We start from the raw sequence: 20,733 nt of genomic DNA on the forward strand, positions 1-20,733 counted from the left end.
TAGTAGATCACCAATTCCCCTGAACAAGATCACAATCTTTAGGCTCTGGTTGGGAACATATGTCAGATGTTGTGTTGAAGAGAAACTGGAAAATTTCCCGAGTCAAAATCTGCTTGGGAGAGTGCAAAACAAGGATTCAAGGCATTACGGTAGGAACCGGCGACTCCAGTTCCTCAAACCAACTACCATCGCTGGGATAGCAACACCAGCCTCCCACACAGACGCACCTCCGAAGGTGCATTCAATTCTACAGGTCTCCGAGCTACCATATCCACTATTATTACCTATCAAACCCCTTTCTCCCTCACACACACACATCAGTAGAAATGCATATAAGTGAATTCAGTTAAATTTTATGGAAGATGCGATGAGATGGTCTAAACAGCAAGATAAAAAACAGCAAAGTTGGGTATACAATCAAGACACACATTGAACCATGAATATAAGCTTTCAATCATCTACCCTTGCTGCTGCAGAAGCATAGCTTACACTGCTGTCCCTCGTGCTTCTACATTGGCTAGATTGCTCATAGCGGAGGAAACTAATTTTGATCGCTGTTGTGCTGTGTTTCAACATCTGGAGAAAACACAATACAGGAAATGATCAATTTTAAGCTAAGCCTGAATGTTAGGCTGCAGTCACTTACATGAAGAAAAACACTAATTGGGTGCCGACCACAGATCGTATTCTCAAATTCCAGTAAGTATTCCTTAAATGCATCAGGGTCTCCGGTCTCTACTATATCCATGCCCATTCTGTCTAGCGCCTCAATAGACTTGTAGATGGCCCCATGTTTCTGATCATAGTGCATGTAGTTAAACCTACAGAAAAACAGCCAGAAATTGTCAGGAAATCTTAATGTTGAATCATTTATTTAAAAGAACAAACTGAGACAAAAAAAGGGGGTGGAAAGAAAGCCCAGAGTGGGAGTTAAAAAGGACTTCGAGATCTTCCTGAAGTGTTCAAGGAAGACCTTAAAAGTAGCATTTGAAGGGAAAAGGCAACTGAAAGTCTTCTGATGATGACACTAAGCACCTTCACTATATCTAGTTTACTGGCAACACAGTTCAAAATCATCTGTCTCTAATCGACCAAAAGTTGTACTTATAGGACATTAACTGCAGTTACCAGAAAAGGATAGCCTCAAAATTGTCTATGTAGTTGCTACCACCCTCTATAGTCTTTTCTCTTTTAACCAAGTTGGGTTCCATCCATGAGTTCAGAAGATAAAAACAAACAAAAGGATCGTTCTCAGAATTGTTTCCCTTCAATAACACGAACAAAATTTCCATAAAAAGTGGGCATGTCTCTTGGCGTGCGAGTAAAGTTTCATGAGTTCTGTTATAGTGCCACAACGAGAAGAAAAACATTATGAAACATGATTGCCACCTTGTTTGTAATGTTTATAGACAGCAATGCAGTTAGGTTGTATATGTAATTATTCTCCTAAAAAAACAATCATTCAAAAGTGATGATCCACTCAAAAAATTATCATTTGTCGCGAGTACTGTTTTGCAAGTAAACTTAGCGATCAAACAAAAATATAGAAGATTAGGAGAGAGAAAACCAAACTGCGTGAAGATAAATAATGGTAAGTTGATAACAAAGTATAAGGTAATTTTTTTAGAGGAACAGACCGTGAACCCCAATGGCAAAAGTCTGATGATATAGAAAAGAAATTATTAGGATCATCTACATATTTAGCCAGCAACCTCCCATACATTGCTTCATTTTCTGCATTAAGAGCACCAACCAGAATGGGTACAATTTTCACTGGCCAACTGCACAAGCAAGAAAAAGAACTTTGTTTCCATAAAACAAAACAAAGGAAAATTCTCTGTACTGTAAAATGACATGAGATTACCCGTGGAAAATTTTGGCCAAGTAGGGCAAATGCATCTCCATGCTGTGTTCTGCTTCATCTACTTGGAGATTCATAAATTCAAATTTCCCCGTTGCCTTCAGTTCCTCAATGACTGAAGTTTACATAGAAAAATAGAGCCAATATACAACAAAATAAGATTCAAATTTGTGACAGATGAAAACTTACAGATACACCAACTTACATTTTCTTTAAAAACATTTACTACTTAACATACAAACTGTCAGGAAAAAAAGAAAAGGACAAAAAAAAAGCATGTGCCATACTTCAGTCTTACACTTCTTCAATCAACTTCAGTAAAATGAACCTGCTATGCTTTCCTATTGACAGAAATATCATATCAAAAAGTAAGGAAAGCTTCCATCTAAGGACTCAACTTTTACATGAAATTCCAAAAACAGGCAGCCCTCTCAAAAAGGACATGTTAAAGCGTCAGGCTTTCAGAAACCGACAGAGGGAAAAAACTACCATTAGATTCACCCCATCAACTATAGACTATATTATTTTCATCTCATCATGCATAGACATATGCACAATAATTTTAGATTATACAAATCATAAAATAGGAGGCAACTAGATTATCTAGAACTATGTAACATGGACTCTTCTAACAGGGCACAGCACCCTCGTCGCACCTGCACCCAGGAGGGTGCGACACTTGGATACAGCTTCCTTTGTGTTAGGTGAAGTCAACCACACTAAGATCCATTTCCATCCAAAAGTAGATTCAGTTAACCCTAATCAAGTCCATTTTTATCTATATCCTCCCCGCACCCTCACACCCAAGTTTTTTTAAAGTGCCGCACCCGTACCCACACCCGCACCCGCACCCGCACCTATGTGACATAGCTCTAGGCATATAGAACAAATTGATATTTTTACATATCCCACTAACATTTTTATTAACAACAGAGATGGTAGTTAACCGAAGGTTTGGCTTTGACCATTTTTACAAAACTTTAGGTACCAAATATCTGTCACATGGGCATGAGGTTTACCCTTCTACAAAAGTAGCACGTGTGTGGCAAGTATGTGTGCTGTATTCATTTTTCCTTTATTTTTTGGGTGGGTGAGAGGTTGGTTGTTTTGTGTTGATATGCTACTCTACATCTAAATATGAAATGAACTAATTCAACAAAGAAGGTAACCTCCTAAACATTCAGCCATAGACAATGAAATAGAGGAGCCTGTGTTTATAATTAAACCCTAAAATCCAAGGTTCAAAATAAAACAGGGAAAGGATCGGCAAAAGTCAACATTGACCGAGCCTAAAATTTCAAAAAGTGGTCAAGTCAATGTTGACTTGAGTCCCTAAATTGGAGAAAATTGTCAAGTTGTCACACTCATCTCCTTGTTCACCCACAACAAGTCATGTTCCATGCTCGTATCTATGTTACACCTGGGGCCACACATGACTCAAGCCAAGCTCTAGCATGGGCTGTTCAGGCTCAACCTATTACATAAAATACCAGGCGCAAGCTCGAGTAAGTTTGAACTCAGTTCAGCACAAGCTTAGCCAACTTAATACACACACATACATTATATATATATATATATATATATATATATATATATATATATATATATATATATAGAGAGAGAGAGAGAGAGAGAGAGAGAGAGAGAGAGAGAGTCTTGAAGGAAATTGGTTTGGACCCATCACCAACTGTTTGAGAGAGAACATCCTTACCACTGTATCTGTTAAAATATGTATCCATACATATGTATATATATCAGTGTTATAAAAAATGCGCCTTGAGGCGCAAAAACAAATTTTTTTTTTTTTACAACAAGACTTCTGAGACATAATAAAAAAGATTTTTGTAGGTTAATCTCAAATATTTTCCAGTTATTTCAGTTATGTAATAAGTTTCTTAGTATATTACTATATTTTAACTTTTGTTGGTTAATCTCGTATGTTTTTCAGTTATTTCAGTCATGTAATTAGTTTCTTAATATATTTTAACTTTTGTTGGTTAATTTCATATATTTTTCAGTTATGTAATCAGTTTTTTAGTTACTTTTATATGTTAATCTCATATTTTTTAGAATAATCTCATATATTTTAACTTTTGTAGGTTAATCTCATATATTTTTCAGTTATTTCAGTTATGTAATTAGTTTCTTAGTATATTTTAACTTTTGCTGGTTAATCTCATATATTTTCCAGTTATGTAATCAGTTTTTAGTTACTTTTATATGTTAATCTCATATTTTTTAGAATAATCTCATATATTTTAACTTTTGTAGGTTAATCTCATATATTTTCTAGTTATTTCAGTTATGTAATCAGTTTCTCAGTATATTTTAACTTTTGTTGGTTAATCTCATATATTTTCCAGTTATGTAATCAGTTTTTTAGTTACTTTTATATGTTAATCTCATATTTTTTAGAATAATCTCATATATTTTAACTTTTGTTGGTTAATCTCATATATTTTTCAGTTATGTAGACGGTTTCTTAGTATATTTTTTCTTTTATTGGTTAATCTCATATGTTTTCCAGTTATGTAATCATTTTTTAGTTACTTTTATATGTTAATCTCATATTTTTTAGAATAATCTCATATATTTTAACTTTTGTAGGTTAATCTCATATATTTTCCAGTTATTTCAGTTATGTAATAAGTTTCTTAGTATATTTTAACTTTTTTTGGTTAATCTCATATATTTTCCAATTATATAATCAGTTTTTAGTTACTTTTATATGTTAATCTCATATTTTTAGTACTTATTTGAGATTTTCTATTTCTTATTGGTTGTTATTTCATCAATAAAGCATTTCTTTATTTATTTGTATTTTTATATATTTTTTTATAATTTTTTAAAAGTTAATTTTTTTTGAGGCTTACGCTTTACACCTTGCCTCGGTTTTTGATGGAGCGCCTCGCTACGCCTCAATGCTTTTCACAACACTGATATATATATATACCTGATAGGGGTATTTATGTCTTTTTACATAGTTATTTTAATAAACAACTATTTTATTAGATTAGGTTTTTCTTTATTTTTATTTTTCATGTTTTTCTTTTTATTTTATTCAACACATGCCAAAAAGGGGCCCCACCATAGAGTTGTTGGGCGCCCCAACGACACTATGGGAGCCCCCTTTTTGGTTCCTCTATTGAGGCTATTCTTTTTGTATAAATAGGGGTGAACCCCTTTGTATCTTTTAAGCTTTAGTGTCCTCTCTCTCAATGAGATTTTATATTTTAGTTTGTGCTTTTCTTAAAGCTTGTGTGTGTATTGTCCCATAGTGGACTCGGCTATTATCTCTTTTATTTTTGTCCATTGTTGGACAGTGTGAATGCTCTTAGCATTCGTTACTTTTCCGCATACTTCATTACAGTATCACCATCTTATTTTTTACTGAATGTTCTTAAACAAACTTTAACAAGCTCTCCACAAGCTTAGGCTTGAGCTAGAGTTCAGCTCGTTTAACTAAAAAAACCTTCAAATTGAGCTCCATTTCAGCTCTTTCATTTAAATGATTGAGCTTGAATAAAGCACGAGTGCACAAGCTTCTTGAGAGAGCTGAGCTCACTGTTCACCCTTGTTGCACCCTGTGGACAGGAGTTTTTTTTCCCTCCCTTGACACAAGTATTGTACCCATTCTAAAGTAACAATTAACATATCAAAATGCTCTTCTGAAAAAGATGACCAGTATTTGGAATTTCAAGTGAAAGGTAAGCCTCTAAATTGATTTCTGACCCAACTAAGACTTCAAAGTTCAAAAAGTCATTGCCAAATGATATAAAACAAATACAAAAGAAAGCATTCAATATGTTCATACCTTCCAAATCAATTGGCAGGTCACCAAGAGGAGTCTTGTAGTTTGTAGCTCTTGTAAGAGCACATTTTGGAGTATAATAATGGTGAGAAGGGCCAAGTAGAAACACCCGAGCACTGCAAATTTGAATATTCAATAAGATAAATGACATAAAAAATAAAATTGTGATGCTGATGTGGTTAAATCAAGCAAAAGCAGTCAAGCATGTAAGAACTGCAAACTATTTCTTGCGGGTTGGTCCAAACCAAAGATATAAGAAACATTAATATTTACTGAAGATGATGTGATTAAGTTTTCCCAACTTTTCTATTGCATCTACAAAGCAAATGAAATCAGACACAAAAATTCTTTAGCAAATTGTCATCTATGGTATCTCGTAAGATTAATGTAACATTTTATATATAATATATTGGAAGTCAAGTCAAAGCTAGTTTGACTTGCTCCCAATGGCTAGGATTCTAGCGGATGGGAGCTCTCTCTCATTCCTTAATGAGAGAGGATTTTCCCTCTCATTTTCACTCTTCTCTCCTCTACTTCTTTTCTCTCTTTCTCCTCTATAAATAAGGGTGTGTGTGACTGTGTAAGGGTTGAGCGAGTGATGGGTAGTATTAGGCTTGTGTGTTGAGTACTTGAGTGTATTTGTAGTGAGAATTAAATATAATGTTCTTTTTGTATTTTTAGTGTCCATTATGGATAGTGTTATTCATTCACCAATGTAATTTTTCTTTTGTATTTTTAATGTCCATTATGAATAGAGTTATTCATTCATATATGTATTCAAATGTATAATGTTTTGATTCTTGGAATGCATTGGGGTCTTGGAAAGGATTCATATCTATGTCATATGGGTGCGGGTACGGGTGCGACACGGGTGCAGAGCAATTTCAAAAATTTTGGACACGGGGACACGACTATATATATATATATAACAATAATAAGATTATAAATTTTAAAGCAAAAATAAAAAAGTAATTCTATTGAAGTAACAACACAAACTTACCAAAATAAATGGATAAAAATAGACTCGATCAAAGTTGACCGAGTCCAAAATATGGACAGACTCGGCCTTGGTACGTTGACCGAGTCCGACACTTAGTTGACTGTGTCTGCCCCGTGTTCGAAGCCGCACTCGTGTCTGCACCTGTGTTGGGGCGTGTCGACGCGGGTGCGTCGACCTTTTAGCCAAGTCCGTGTGACTTAGATTCATATTAATGAATGAAATGGATTCAAGGATTTCACATTCCGGTATATATCTTTTAACTTCTTGTTTTTCATATTATGGTAAGTTTTAAAAGGAGTTTTGTTAAAAATATTTTTTTTTGAAGTATGAGAAAATTGTTGTAGTTTGATATGTCTTAGATTATGGATATATGTAGTGAAAAACTATATTTTGCAAAGATATATATGCTTTTGTACACTCATTTCATTTTAATAAAAATATTTTTTATATTGTGCCTTATTATTTATCCTCTTTGTAGGATTTGTTATTGTGTTCTTTTAGAACACCACTATTTGGTTTCCATTGTGGGTATTGTGAGTGTGTTCCATAGAGAGCACTTTTGTAGTTATCCACTCAAGTTGAATGTGTGATCTTTAAAAATTTTAATATATTATGATGTGATCAAGCATGATCTTTTATAGTGATCTATTTCTAATGAGGTCTTTTTTAATATGTTATTTCATATATATTTGAGCAATATTGCTCTATTAAGTGAAGATTATTTTCAAATGACACGTGTTGGATTGAGATTTTTCTTTTTGGTATATGCCTTAAGAAGATTATATTGAATGGCATGAGCATGACTTGTTATCGTATAAAAAATGTGTTTATCTTTTGTGATTTCTCTCTTGCGTATTGATATTTTACATCATGCATATTGAAGAATGTTATATATGTAGATCTTTATGGCTCTTTGGGAGTATTTTATCAAAAAACATCTATATTGTTTTTATGTCTCTTGTTCCTCTTTGTAAGGATTGTATGAAGCCCTTGGTTGGCTCTTTGTATTGCACCCACTAGTGGCTTTGTATTTGATGTGCTTAATACACTTGTTTCTCATTGATAGATTTATGATCTTTTGAAGGATTCTCAAACTTCATAATTTCATCACCTCTATGTAGAGTGCTTATATTGTGCATGACTCGTTATTTGATTATTTAAGTTTGTGAAAATTTGTCTTAAGACATCATGTATTGCATATGATTGCACTAATGTTTATGCTAAAGTTTATTTTGACCTAACTTTATTGGATTTGATTTGAAATTTGTCTTTGTTGAGTAATTGAAATTATTTCTTGTCTTCCACTGTGTAAAAATGTTTTGTGATTTAAACTCTTTTGTAAGTTATTTAAATGGTTGTAAAACCCAATGACTCGTCACTCAGCTCGTCCTTGAGTGACTTGTGACTTGACCGGGTCAACTCGGTGACTCGGCCGGGTCATGTTAACTTTATATTTTATATAAAATATATAAATATATGTATATACTATGTATATTTTATAGTATTTTACCAATATATTATATATAATATGCATTATATGAATAAACCCACTTTTGAAAAGGCTACATGATCCTACTTTCTCAAGCACCAAATCATTTTCGGGCCGAGTCAACGTGTTGACCCGACAAGTTTTCAAACCTTGGTTATTTATTTAATGATCATATCTTTTAATGGGATAAATATGTGTACTGACTTTAAAGAATGCAGAATGCATGTTTTCATGATGTTTAAAGTGATTAATGATTTATAAATATATATTTTAGATATTTTATGCATGCATCTCTCATTTTGATATTATGCACTTATGTTCTCTTATTAAGAACTATGATTACTCAAAAATTAATGAGTTTTTTCAAATAATTTTTTGAAAAATGGTAAATTGTCTTAGTAAATGTTGTCTATATATTGTACTTTTGGTGTGTTTGGCCATACTCTCTCCATAATATATAATTAATAATCTTTTTAAAATCTTTTTATGATACATATATGTATGTAATTAGGATATTTTGTGAGCTCTTTTTTTCAAGTTCTCAAGCTTTGATGATATTGAAAATCTTAGAGACCGGCTTAGAGCATATATTTGAAGATCAAGAGCACCTTTCAAGGAAACAACGAATGAAAGTACCTGTTGAAGTCAAATGTAATGGGTTCTTATCTTGTATTTCCAAACTTACAGTGAATCACTGTAAGTTTGAGGGGGGTGTTAAAGATTAATATAACATTTTATATAAGTATATATATATATATTATATTTTGGGAGTTGAGTCAAAGCTAGTTTGACTTGCTTTGACTCCCAACGTCTAGAATTCTAGCCGTTGGGAGCTTTCTCTCATTCCTTAATGAGAGAGGACTTCCCTCTCATTTTCACTCCTTCTCTTCTCTCCTCTACTTCTTTTCTCTCTTTCTCCACTATAAATAAAGGTGTGTGTAAATGTGTAAGGGTTAAGAGAGTGATGGGTAGTATTAAGCTTATGTGTTGAGTGTATTTGTAGTGAGGATTAAATGTAATTTTCTTTTTGTATTTTTAGTGTTCATTATGGATGGTGTTATTTATTCACCAATGTAATTTTCCTTTTGCATTTTTAATGTCCATTATGAATAGAGTTATTCATTCACATGTGTCCAAATGTATCATGTTTTGATTCTTAGAGTTCATCATGGAGTGCATTGGAATCCGTATCATCATGACAGTGTCTAGACCAGGATTTTGTTTACATCTTCAGGCAATCACATGATGGAACTTGGATAGAATTTTTGGTAGAATCTAACACCTATTAAGGTTGACAAGCATGTAGACTAATGCAAAAATGATATAGAAAGACAATTCAGTTGATGCATCATTCTATCAGAAGAGCCTTCTTGAGGGGGGTGTAATGTTTAAGGTGGAACACAAGCAATGTAGAATTACTTTAATCTAACCTATTGAGGTTGCCCTTCAGGGTAAAAATTTGTTAAAGTTGAAGTGTATGTAGATTGGTGCAAAATATGACATTTAATTTTCTAAAAAATGAAATAGAAAGACAATCTGTACATAGGGGCGGAGCCTGAAATCTAAATTTGGGTGGGCACAAATAGGTGTGATATTACCAAACCTTATAGAGTCAAGGTTGGTGACAAAGAAGGTCCGTTTAGAATTGAGATTGGATCTTAAGGATCCGATTAGTATATCGAGGTGGGTGTAGTTTGTGAAATTTCATATCAGACCTAGATCTGACAGAAGTTCAGATCCATGAGTTTTCAATGTAAAAAAGATAAAAAGTATTATTTTACCCGTTGATATAATCCTTATGGGACCTGGGTATGGTTTTTCTTATAGTGGACCCATCGGACTCAGGTCTGAACCCACTACCAACACCTCGAAATCAAATCCGAATTCAGACCCATCTAGGTCCAAACTAGATCCAACCCGTTGACACCCTTAAGCACAAAAACACAATAAAAGGGAAAAATAATTACTAATAATTATACTAACAATATGTTTAAAAAACAATAAAACAAAACCCTTAATATTCTAACTAAAATCAACCACTCATTATTCATAGGTTCATGCATAATGCTAATTGAAAAAAAAACACAAAAACCTTAAATCCTTAATTAAGCATTCATGTTATTAAAAAAATATATCAAAACCCTAAACCTTAACAAACATCATACTATTTTATGTTAATTGAGGAAAAAAAAAACATAACCTCTAAAATGCATCTAATTCATAAAAAGCTGATCCAATAATTATTGAGTTGAGCTCAGCTGGAAATTGTATTAATTCTTTACCCGATACTACCAATTCATTTTGGATCAGGTCAGGGCAAGCCCCACACGAGTCAACGACCAAATGATTTGCTACATAAAAAATAAAAGAGCCTCTTTTTATAAGCTTTGGGAGGGCCTTGCCCCTCTGAACTGATCAATATAGGACTAATCCATGCCACTTTTAACGTTTTTATGAGTGTTTTATTCTGAGAAAGATAAAAGAGACGTGCATTTCACCACTGCAGGAGTTGCTTGCATGGCCAGCAGGGTAGTTGTGAAGGTGTTGAGATGAAGGCACCGGATCAAACCCCACTAGCACATAGCTTTCAAAGGTGGGCCACATAAGGCAGGGTGATCGTGGGGCCCCACCCAGGGTTTTTCTTGCTTCGACGAGGGTGCAAGGGTTATTTGTCATAAAAAAGACATGCATTTAAGAGAGAAAGAGAGAGCACGATAATAAGAATGCATTTGAGATAGAGATAGAGCATTCATAGGAATGCATTTATGAAGCAAAATTTTGCATTTCCCACAAAAACCCATGCACAAAGAAAGTAGTTTACGGGAGAATAATCCCATATGGAGGAGAGAAAAAAGTGAAAACCCTCTTTTGCTTATAAAATGAGAGAGCTCCACCTGTTTTATGCATGTAAAAGGCACAATTTTGGGCACTCAACATGGAAGGTGGGCACAATTTCGGGCCAGGGTAGGCAGTAACCACTATGAGACCTAGCTCCCTGTTGAGGTTTTTCAGACCAGGGTGGGCACGTGCCCACCCTAGCCACTACCTGCCTCTGCCCCTGTCTGTACATCTATCAATGTTTTTCGAAGAGCCTTGTTGAGGGGTGTAATGCACAAGGAAGGGATGCAACACAAAATGAAATAAGAGGGTCCAATTCAACAACGATCCACTTATCAAGTTTGATCTATATTTAATTATTGTAATAGTACAACATACAAATTTTTCACGAGCACAAAAAGCATCAATGTCACTTTGGCAAAGAAAAAACTCATCACTTCACCATGTCTCCTCTAAGCTTTGTAGACTTCTTCATGAAGTCATTGCTCAATTTAGTTTCTAACCACCCACAGGCTTGAGGCTTGGTAGATTGTTCTCAAATTACTTTAGCCTTTGGCCACTATTTTTGCACTCATTGTATTTGTTGAACTTATTAAAGCATTTGATTACCTACCTCTTTATATAGCATTGGGACATGCACAGCCTTGATGCATCCTTTTATTGAGTTATGGCAATGAAATCTGTCACTTTGAGATAATCTCTATCAATGTCCACTACCACATTATGTGCATCTTAAAAGTCATTATCAATTGCCCAATAGAGAAAGAAGAAAGAAAGTGTATTATATTGTAAAAAAGAAAAAAAGGAGAGGATCTATGTGTCTAGAGAGCTCACAATTATGCAAAGTAGGCATGTCAAAATCAGTTACTACTGCCCTCAAAGAATCATCATCTCAGCCTTATTCAACAAGAACACCTTTTTCCTATTATTGAATCAACATCCCGAACAATCGCCACCTATTCAGAGTCCCACAAACTCATATAGACATAACTTTGAGAAGATGTCAGGTTAAGTTAGTACATCCTATTCAAGTGTCAACACTGTCCACAATTTTGCTTTTTTCAGACAAATGCACCCTTTAGAGTTTGTTTCCATGCATATTAACTCATCATGTATGTGCTTCGTTAGCATTTAGTGCTTGCTGGCTGTGGAAAAAGAAATAATACATCCAAAAATAAATATGTTAAGCAATACTTAGACAATAGGAAAATAGGTGAAAAGTAAAACAAACAACGTACACATTCTCTGGATCTATGTTTGCAAATGCATAAGCCGCACAACGCCCTGAATATGAGTAACCAGCATGCCTAGAGTTGGAGGTTACCAGTAAAAACATGTAAGGCATAACATGATCTAAGCATCACAGCATGTAACTTTCTTAGAGGATTAAATTAATACTTACGGAGCAATTACACCTCGAACACCAGCGGACTTTGCAACCCCAGATGCCCTAAGCCATCCATCAAGCTCTTCGTCCAGTTTGATAGCTAAATATAGTATATAAGTACAAGAAACAGAACAAGTTAGAGGTTACCAAACACAAACAGCCAGATCAGCTTTCAAAAGTGTTTTCAAAGCTCTCAATCAACACACATACTTCCAGCATGTTATTCAGAATTGCGTTGTACGGAATGTTGAAGACATCAGAATTTCAAGGGACAAATGATGCACTGTTTAAATGTACCATATAACAGACCAATAAACATTTCATTGCAATAGAAAGAATAGTGTGGATCATTGAACATATGTTCAAATTTACAATGCATATGTGGGTATGCATGAATGTAAATCTGCATGCACATGCCTACATAATCAACTATAGCTTCCCAGTGCAAATTGAGCTCAACAGTCGACACAAACAGCCACAGCGTTCCCAGTCCCACCAGCTTCCCTTTCTACACTTGCTTCAATTTGTCTACTTTCTTTCAAATGAAACTAAATCAGGAAATTTCATCCTTCAACATTGTAGGCCATCACACAGTGAAGGTCAAGCTCAACAGATGACACAAACAGCAAGTGTAAATGAAAAAGGAAGTTCAAATTTCCAACTAGTTTTTTTAAATGCTCTTGGGGGTACACAAAAAGGAAGATCCAATCGTATGGTGACTTGCTATTTGGATATTACATGAAAAAAACATCGGTCAAGTCCTCGTACAGATGTCGAAGAAACCCTTATAGAAGTAAAATTAAAGTAAAAAAATAAGTGATTACATCCACAGAACATTTCAGATGATGCTATGATCGATCACTACCTATTCAATAACTCAACAACAAGTGAGGTTGCCAAATATCTCAAGGGTGGACCAACTCAAGCCATTCCCTGATGAAGTTGATTTTCATATTAAACACCACTATTTGGAGAGCTTTTAGCCGTCTCGTGCCCTAACTGGAAGAATCTAAAATAAGGAAGAATGTTTTAATATTAGAATTCTGCTGTGAGTTGGCAACTAGGTAAGGAATTTCTTCATACCATGAGATGAACTATGACAAGGTAATGCATTGACCACAAGCTTTATATGGTTTGAAAGCCACAAGCATTATACATTATGGATTTCGATTATCTAAGGGTGCTCTATCTCAAAGTGTTCGATTCCTAATTTTCAATACTCCTGCTTTTAATTTTTGAAATCATCAAGTGCGGGAATTAGGACTAGTACTTCTTGCTATACACGATAATGTGCTTGAATTGATTAAGAACATACACACTCCATTTAAGATCTACTTTTCCTCGAGGATTATGGAGATGAATCACCACCGCCATAATGCCTGACGTTGTTCAATGCAAATAACACTTCACAAATGTTCTTCCTACACCTCTTTCTATCTATTAATTACATTTTTATTTCAGCATTCGTCTGCTGTTTTTTAGCCACTCTTAAATTGTTCTACATTGACTACATCTAAAGACAATTGGAAGCTGTTTGGAATGATTTAGTATCCAGAAGATACAAATCCGATCACGATTATCCGATACAACAACTACAAATGATGTGCATGCTTAACAACTAAAAGCAATGAACGCAGAGCATATCCAAACAGATACACCAAACAAAGATTTTCCCGTAAGAAACTACATAATCAAAACGAAAACGTGAATGCAATTTTTCAATTTCTCGCGATTTTCAATTGCAATCAACTCTCTTGCGATCTTCAACACGCAACAGCGAATAACGGGACCTAACAAAAGGTCAAGATTAGAAAAGGCTCATGATCAAGGAGATCACCGTTGTCGGTATACCACGACCCAGCGTGAGACGCTCTTCTGACCCTCTCCATAATGGAGCAGGAAAAGGATAGTAATTGCTTCCCGGATAAATAAGGAGAAAACGAGAAAGAGAAGAACCAAAGAAAACCCTAGCTCCGATTTTCAGAAGGAAAAGGAGCTCCGAAGATTGAGGAAGTTCTTCAAAGATTTAGGGATTGGGGAATCATATAACTGAAGGCGCGTGCAGTGTAGCTAACCACCGGGATTAATCGGGAAGAAAAATCGACGATCAACTACGATCTGCTGCTCAAACGACGATCTTTTACAATTTGGGCGATGAATCGATCTTCGGTTTGCAGGAAAAGTGTTGTGAAAACGATGATTTGGGAATCAAAGGAGTCACGGATGGGAAATCAGATTCCCACAGTCGGAGAGGCAGATCCTCTATTGCTTCTGCTGCTTCCTGGCCTCCTCCAGCTCTTTTCTTATCCCCCTACTTTCGTCTCTATCTTTTCTCGGCCTCCTCTACACTCCTCAGAAATCTGCCTCCCCGCCGACCATCCTTTTCCTTTTTCCCACCAAAAGATACACGCGTATAAGTCAAGGCTTCCCTGTACATGTCACAGGGATTCTTCAATTTAATCCCGTGTCGTGTCCTTTTATATATCATTCTAAAGTTTCTCTTTTTGCACATTGATCCTCACTTTGTAGCCAATTTGCAAAATGATACCTGTCTTATTTCATTTCGCAAATCAGTCCTAGCCTTTCTCACCAACTCGGCTCGGCTGGACTTGTATAAGCTCATTAGGCGGTAAGAAATATACTTTAGTTATATTTTACATGTATTCTTTTGTAATATTATTTCTTTCTTTCAACAATAGAACAATGTATTTTTTTCTCTAAACAAGCCAGCTTTAACTTGACTCATGCTGATTATCAACTCGAGCTCGGCTTGGCTCACAACAAGAATGAGCCAAGGTTGAACACTTTAAACTCAAGCATGTCCTTCTTTCAATAGTTGTTAGTTTGACTATGGTCAAACACTCACGATGGTTAACTGGTCACCAAGGTGCCCTAGGTCAAATAGTTGTTAGTGTATTAACCTTTTGCAAATTAGCCACTACCTTATCCGCGATTTGCAAATTGGTCTTTTTTTAAGGGTCAAATCATCAATTTTGTTTGCTCTTTAACAGTCACTGTAAGGAAAGCTAACAATTCTTAACGAGAGAGGACATTACAGGATAGGACGTGTTGTCCTGCCCTGTCCAGTACCCTCAAAAAAAAAATTTTTTTTAATGTTTTTTTTTTCACGCTATCTCATCCTTGTTTTGGGGGGTGAAAAGATCAGGTGCAATATGATTGCACAAATATTTGAGTATTAAGAAACTGATCACCTTCCATGGGACAGGCCTGTCAGTTGTGGGGCCAAGGCCTGATGGAGGGCAATTAGGTGTTTAATGCACAAATTCTAAATGAAAAACTGCAACAAATGAGGGTGTGCCGTGTGTTCTTTGGGCATGTCCACGTGTGGGTGAAGGTGTCCCCTGCCTCGTTAGCAGACACAATAAGCTTTTTTTTTAAAGGCGAGTTGGGGTTAGGCAGACCCCACCAATTATTATTCACCCTACCAGGGATGATAATGGACCGGAGGAAAACGGGCCTGGCCTCATTTGGACCCCCGGTGGAAGACATAAAACAAGGAATGAACTGGGGATGGAGGTTGAGATCAAATCCTGTGCAGGAATGGAGGTGGAGGGACTTATTCTTGCCTCCGCCCCATCTTGAGTCACCATTAAAAAAATTACTATTATACTCTTGTACATACTATAAAATCATATATATATATATATATTATTAACCTTAACATAAAACCCTTTCTTGAATCTCTCTATCTCTCCTTCCTCTCTTTCCTTTAACTAGCCCCGTGAGCTTTCATTTATCTCATCTCCTTCCTCTACGACCTTCCTCGCTCTGTTTAGACTGAGGATGGACATGAAACGAAGAATGAACCAAAAATAAAAGTTAAAATCAAAACCCATGTAGGGATGAAGGTGAGGACAGAGGGCAAAATTTTGAAATAGGGCGATGATAGAGACCTTATCCCCCGCCCTGGTCCACTGCCATCCCTACAACCTACCTAGCTCCTACCAATTAAGCAGAGTCCAGTTGGTAGACACAGTAAGCTATGTATACACAACTGTAATGAGAAATATGGCAGCATGATTTTTTTTTAATGAGAAATAGAGAAACCACTCCAAGAGTAAGAAACTTGGTCGTGCTGGATAGGATCAGCTGCAATCACATTGCATGGATGGAATGTGCCGCTGACAGCTCCTACCAACTAAGCGGGGTCCAGTTGGTAGACTCAGTAAGCTATGTATACACATAACTGAATGGTATAATGGCAGCATGATTTTTTTTAATGAGAAACAGAGAAACCACTCCGAGACTAAGAGACTTGGTTGTGCATGGATGCAATGGGCCGCTGTACCTGATCACCCACAATTTCCTATTGTACAACCTGTCAGAGTGGGCCCCAACAGCAGGTGGATGGTGATCAGGTGCAGCAGCACACTCTAATTGTGCAATGTGATTGCACCTGATCCCAACACTGCAAAGGGCACAATTCCACATTACGTTAAACTAGAAAACAGCCCGTCACATTGGCAATCATGATATGATTTAGATTTGAGAGAAATGAAGTGGTGAAACTGAGAAATTAAAAAGAACAAAAAAAGTGTTGTAAACATGTCAATGTTGAGGAGTACACCTATCAAGATAATACAATGATAAACCCTTCTGCCAAAGAACCGAGCAAGATCATCAATAAAGCAACATAAAATTGTTTATAGGAAGCTCCAGCCAAGCAACCAATATAGATCCAAGCATTCCGATTGTACAATTCAACATCAAAAGCTGACAAACTTTCTGCCTAGGATCCAACTTAATTCAGATTTGGTGGGGGGGGGGGGGGGAGTTTGCACACCAGGGTGAGAGCTCGCCCATCGCCCCCCTTTGGGTCAGGTATCAGTGCCCACTCTGACCGGGTCAGGATGGACACTGCCCACCTTTTATGCAGGGGGGCTTCTGTGGGTCAAGGTGGGCATGTGCCCACCTTCCCAATAACGTGTCTCAGTTGCTGATTTTAAGTCAAAACAACTTGCAAAATGACATCTCAACTAGATTGCACTTACAAATGATTTTAGTAAATATATTTCTCTCTATATATTGAAGAATATATGTGAGGGGGCAATAGCTTAGCAAATTATATTTTCTCTATATATATTAAATAATATATATGGCATAATAGATTAGTGTTTTTTTATTGTGGACTCCAACTAACATGCTGATGAAAAGTGACATCAGCAGTTGGCAAATACACGCCAAGGATCAGAGACAACCTTAGTGAAAATGATAGTAAAGGTGAGTTTTATGCAGGAGCAGATAAGCTGATCCCATCTACAAGAAAAAACCTAAAACAACAGATTGATTAATTGGACTTGATGAAGTTGCCAAGCAAATCTTGTGTGACAGATTCCCCACATTGGTGAAACACTGAAAATGTAATACATATAATATAAAAAAGCGGACAGTTACAACTATAAAAAACTTGGGATGGCACTAAGGTTTTCAGAGCTTTTTATTGTGCAAAGACTTGTAAGAATTGTGTTGATCAGTAGGATTTGTTATCTTTTCCAAAGAGTAAGAGAAACAGAAATTCATACACAGCTTTTAGTTTGCTGTACCAATTCATTTATCCACAGTTCATTCAACAAAAAGAAAAATCACTTGTCCAGAGCAAGCCAAACAATAGTTTCAGCAACTGAAGCGTCTGATCGAGCATTTGAATGTTATTTCCTTCACATGATATTTCAGAATCTGATACCAATATATGGAACACTATCAACTGTACCGAGTTGACAATAAGCAACAAACAAGCAAGTGAATGGCCTATGGTTGTGTTAAAATGGAAGTTCGACTAAAGGCAAATCAGTTATACAATTCAAATTCAAATCTAAGATTTGAATTTGAATTTTTCCATATCATCATCCGGATAAACCAAGAGCTACCTTCCTATTATTTTTCATTCACAGCATTGAATGAGAAATGATAGCTGTAATGTTACCTTATGTAAATAAATACCATACGTAGGCAGTTACCCATATGTAAAAAATAAATTGAATGGTTCAGCGTGGTTACGCACCACAGTTTTCACCATCTTAGTTCAGTGTTGATCCTCTTGGTTTTAACAGTGATCGCATCTCATCCGGTTTTTGTTTCTTCCTCTAATTGAAAACTCTCTTTCTTGATCATGCCTTTGTAAAGCAACCGCTGCAATGGATTCTGAACCAACCGGTATAGTATTAATTTCCCTCTGTCTTTCTTCTTGAATAATGAGATTGTAGGCTTTCGAGACAGTAGGAATTGGGTCCATTAAAAGAATTTGACTTCGTATACCATTGTAACTTTCATTTAAACCCATCAAGAATTGAATCAGCTGATCCCTTTGCTGTAATTCAAAAACAGCTTTCATTCCTCCACAGGAACATTGTGGAAGGGTGACGTATGATGCAAGCTCGTCCCACAATCCCTTCAATTTTGTGAAGTATGCTGCCACAGATGACTGCATCTGCTTGCAACTTATAATTTGCTGCTGGATTTGATATATACGAGGGGCATTAGTCTGATAAAAACGTTGCTTTAGTTCAGACCATACCTCAGCCGCGGATTCTGCATATAGCACTGTAGAGGCCAGATCTTTGTGGAGGGCGTTAAGTATCCATGACTGCACCATATTATCGCATCGCGTCCATGACACAACAAGGGATGGTGGCTCAAATGGCTTCAGAATAGTCCCATCTACGAATCCCATCTTATTCTTTGCAGTGAGCGCCATGGTCATGACACGACACCAAGCAACATAGTTGTCGCCGTTCAACGGTTGTGAGACCAGTGTGGTGCCCGGACTGTCGGAATGATGCACGTAGAATGGATTGTCCACATCCATATTTGGGTTGGTCGTCTCCTTGGCCACGCCTTCAGATATCATCTCAGCCATCTTGGTTCAGTTTGGCTTTGATACCATGTTAAAACCAAGAGGATCAACACTGAACTAAGATGGTGAAAACTGTGGTGCGTAACCACGCTGAACCATTCAATTTATTTTTTTACATATGGGTAACTGCCTACGTATGATATTTATTTACATAAGGTAACGTTACAGCTATCATTTCTCATTCAATGCTGTGAATGAAAAATAATAGGAAGGTAGCTCTTGGTTTATCCGGATGATGATATGGAAAAATTCAAATTCAAATCTTAGATTTGAATTTGAATTGTATAACTGATTTGCCTTTAGTCGAACTTCCATTTTAACAGGTTGGAAATAGTGATGATCCAATTGGCATAGCTCCAGAGAAAGAGCCCCTTTGCGTTGCAACACAGACGCACACATCTCAGTAATAAACCAGTACTTTGTATCAAATTGTTTCACTAGAACGACACTCCATTCATTGAACCAAGAAGCTTATCCCTTCTTTTTGGCATCCTTTTTTCGTGATTGGAGATAGAACAAAAAGTTATGCTCCTCCATGGCATCCCTTTCTGGTGCAAACTAGTGATGATAATGGAATGCAAGCTGGTTCACCGGGCATCACGGAGGAATAAGTTAAGTTGGTGTGTTTTGTTTCTATCATTAACAATTTCCTTCTTATCGATATCCTTCCTTTCCATTGTTATTTTTGTAGTTATCCCTTTTGGATGTTATTCTGCTATATATACGTGAGGCCTGTAACCTGTAAATGACATTCTACAAAATCTCAAGGGAGTGCATGTTTGCCTGGTCGTGGACGTAGGATCATATGATCCGAACCATGTTAAATTTGTGATTCTTTGTTTTTATTTCACATTTCATCATGGTATCAAAGCAGGAGGTGTACTGATCGGGTGTTCCTGGTTTCTAATTTTTTACACTCCTCATGGCAGACAATGATCGACTGATCCAAAGTGGTGGCAGCACCACTGATGCACCAAGCAGGAGTAATGTTGAAAAAGTTTTGATTCATGAGCAAGTAACACCAAATCTCAAGATCACATCTATCTTACTAAATGGCTCAAATTATTTATCGAGGGCCAAGTCTGTTAGACTTTATCTCTGTGAAAAATCTAAACTAGGATTCATCACTGGAAAGAGTTTACGTCCTGAGGAAGCCAGCCCTCAACTTGAGGAATGACAAAGTTTCAATGATTTGGTGATGTCACGGTTATTAAATTCCATGAAAACCTCTATTGTCAAAGAATTTTTATTTCTAAATACAACTCAAAAAATTTGAAACGCAGCCCGTGACCTATATAGTGAAAGGAATGAGATAGCCTAAATGTATCAACTTACTCAAAGCATACATGAATACAAGAAAAATGATATGTCCTCAGCAAGTTAAAAAGTATGTGGGACGAGCTTGACTCTCTAACAAGCTCTTATAGTGACTTTGTGGATCTTAAAAAATTGAAAGAACATGAGAAAATGTTT

At 36.2% G+C, this 20,733-nt stretch overlaps 1 protein-coding gene across 3 annotated transcripts; it reads right to left on the reverse strand.

Moving 5' to 3' along the window:
- Positions 1-335: 335 nt before the first annotated feature.
- LOC149842051 (uncharacterized) lies at positions 336-14,766 on the reverse strand. 3 transcript variants are annotated; one of them, XM_090001265.1, is made up of 8 exons: positions 14,224-14,766; positions 12,402-12,486; positions 12,238-12,306; positions 5,676-5,788; positions 1,865-1,976; positions 1,638-1,781; positions 647-821; positions 336-576 (listed from the first exon to the last, which is right to left on the reverse strand). In XM_090001265.1, exons 1-8 carry the CDS (start codon positions 14,273-14,275, stop codon positions 451-453), a joined length of 876 nt encoding a protein of 291 aa, XP_089857391.1. In that variant the 5' UTR covers positions 14,276-14,766; the 3' UTR covers positions 336-450. The 3 variants fall into 3 exon arrangements, with proteins under 3 accessions (XP_089857391.1, XP_089857392.1, XP_089857393.1); XM_090001266.1 differs by having other exon boundaries at positions 1,722-1,781; positions 14,224-14,731; XM_090001267.1 differs by lacking the exon at positions 1,638-1,781 and having other exon boundaries at positions 14,224-14,728.
- Positions 14,767-20,733: the final 5,967 nt, after the last annotated feature.

Source organism: Nuphar pumila, chromosome 3, assembly GCF_984573655.1.
Source record: "Nuphar pumila chromosome 3, dmNupPumi1.hap1.1, whole genome shotgun sequence".
NCBI classification, from domain to species: domain Eukaryota; kingdom Viridiplantae; phylum Streptophyta; class Magnoliopsida; order Nymphaeales; family Nymphaeaceae; genus Nuphar; species Nuphar pumila.

What these genes read in the sequence shown, in the direction of transcription:
- LOC149842051 (XM_090001265.1), bottom strand. Translation starts at nt 14,275, where the DNA reads ATGGAGAGGGTCAGAAGAGCGTCTCACGCTGGGTCGTGGTATACCGAC. An exon ending in TTGGCCAAAATTTTCCACGG is followed by an intron (nt 1,782 to 1,864) that starts GTAATCTCATGT and finishes TTGCTTGTGCAG; the next exon opens with TTGGCCAGTGAAAATTGTAC. An exon ending in TTTTGCCATTGGGGTTCACG is followed by an intron (nt 822 to 1,637) that starts GTCTGTTCCTCT and finishes GTTTTTCTGTAG; the next exon opens with GTTTAACTACATGCACTATG.